Raw genomic sequence first — 2,312 nt, 5'->3', positions numbered from 1 at the left:
ACCGGGGTGACATTGGACAATTTTGAGGTAAACACATCAATATTTTCGTTAATAATAGTTTTTATTATTTCTTTGCTTTTTGTGCATTGCAATTGATACATAACGAATACATAGACATCATGAAATTTTACAGTTGATGATGTTGAAATGTATATTTTTTTGGATTTTTGTTGTCCCAACTCGCCCCGCACTTCGGGGCGAGTTTGGATAGCTGTTTAAACGCCATATATTTTGAAGTCAACATGACTAAAGAGTAAGATAGGACAATAATTTAGTTTTTAAAAAATAAATTATAAGTCAGAATGTATATAGAAAAAAAAACAGTTGTTTATATGTTAAAATATTTATTTTCATCATAACATAAGCATATGAAGACAACATGACACTGTGTTTGCCTAAATAAATATAAAAAAAATAAATATGTTCTATAAAAAACTATAAAACTTTAGGGTTTATCCTAACATCACCTTAAGGCAGTTAAAAAACAGATTATTAAATCTGAAGTGTTCCCTTCTTAGTTCCTTAGGATTCTCTAATTTTTATACAATTTGTTCCATATCAACTGTAGCGATATTAAGATATGTAGTAAGCTACAGGATAAATAAATGTGTCATTTTTTGTATCTATAGGTCTCAAAATCTGCTTTAATTTTTACATTTGTATTTTGAGAGGTGAGATGTGCATTCTAAAACTTTGGCAACAAATTTTAAATGATTGCTCTTATTACCCACGACGAATTTTCCATATCCTGGACCTGTTGAATTTCTTCATCCATATATTTTAGTTGGTAATTCGCATAGGGCCTGGTTCCTAACGTTTTTTATATGTTTGCACCATGGCCAATCTCACCCCTAAAAAAATGTCGTTGACAATTTTTTTTAATTATACAAAAATCATAAAAGATAAAAATTTGAAACTTGCACAACCTAATAGCAGGATCTATAGGTTATATTATTTTTATACAATTTATACTTCAGTCATTAGTACTACATAACTGTAGTATAAAGTTTATCGGTTCTTAAAAGTATAAACATTTCTTACCTGTTAGACAATACTCAAAATCAATCGTCGCAAAAAATTTTAAATAAATACAAACACCCACGTTAACTTCACATGGATTATTAAACATGTGGTCAATACAAAATGGCCAATCCCATCATGATGTCCAATGTAACCCCAATTTACGGTACCTACCTTTGTATAATAAATTAAACTTAAAACACATATCTGAACTATAAAATGGTTCAAATACTTTAAGCTTTCATGATATTAGAAAGTTTTTCTACTTTTTATTTTTAAATATTAATTTCAAACTTTTATACTTGAGAAAAACTTCTGATGATGGCTCAAATGTGTTCGAAACGTGACTAACACTTCACTAATAACAAATTCATAATTAAAAATACTTCTTTGTACATATCACATTAAAATACAGACCATTATTTAAAAATATGAACTTAATGAAAAACAAAACCTGAGATGGAAAAGTTCACAGAATGTGCTGTGAATGAATGTTCTCTTTGCTTTAACTCTGATAATGACATAAACTAGAAAATAGAACTAGAATAATAACTCGAAATGCCACAATTTGTGGGACAATAGAGGTATTGAGCTGCCTGAAACATGCATTCATCAGAATAAAATATGCTGTTAAATTTTATTAAAATCTAATGATTTGTAGGAGAAACAATGTCAACATTCTTCAGTCATTTCTTATTTGTGGCCCTACTCACAGAATTGTTGTGATGCCACCTGAACTTCAGAAAATCCTAGGTGAAGTAGAAGAGCACCTGAAACAGCAAATCACTTCGATCAAATCTGCTGTTCAAATTAATTCTTCCATGGTTAGTCCTTGCACATCCTTTTAATACAGACTTTAAATAAATGTTATCAAACATTTTACTCATTCCTAGTATGATTCAAATAAAACAAATTTTAGTTAGTATGGATCTACAATCCAATTGTTTCAGAGATATCCTTGAGTGATATAGGTATTGGATTGTCAGGTTTTGTTGACTAAGACTTAACTTGTTTATTTTAATGGGTACTATAAGTGGGTAAAGTATTGGACATTTGTAAACTTTTATATTTATTTGGTTTAATGTCTTTCCCTTTTATTTTTTAGAACAAGATACCCGACAAATGGCAAAATTACCGCAGGCAATTGTGGATGTACTTCTACACTGACCCTAAGAAGATGTTCCTTATATTGCAAGAAATCGAAGAAGAGTTCAAAAGTAAAAGTTCAGTTTAGTTGATAATGAAAGAAAGTATGTTATGTTTATAAATTTTTCCAATTTTTTTAAATAATT

The 2,312-nt window shown here is 29.1% G+C and overlaps 1 protein-coding gene across 1 annotated transcript in view; it reads left to right on the top strand.

Moving 5' to 3' along the window:
• The window catches only part of LOC108906935, a 9,544-nt gene extending 7,232 nt beyond the window's left edge, over positions 1-2,312 (top strand). Inside the window, exons 9-10 of the mRNA XM_018710380.1 lie at positions 1,682-1,844; positions 2,126-2,312. Coding sequence (XP_018565896.1) covers positions 1,682-1,844; positions 2,126-2,254 — 292 coding nt within the window. The 3' untranslated portion in view covers positions 2,255-2,312. The remainder of the gene's footprint in view (positions 1-1,681; positions 1,845-2,125) is intronic.

This window comes from Anoplophora glabripennis, unplaced genomic scaffold (genome assembly GCF_000390285.2).
Source record: "Anoplophora glabripennis isolate ALB-LARVAE unplaced genomic scaffold, Agla_2.0 scaffold297, whole genome shotgun sequence".
NCBI lineage: Eukaryota > Metazoa > Arthropoda > Insecta > Coleoptera > Cerambycidae > Anoplophora > Anoplophora glabripennis.
Note: the sequence above shows the minus strand (reverse complement) of the source record. Positions and strands in the feature narration are given on the sequence as shown.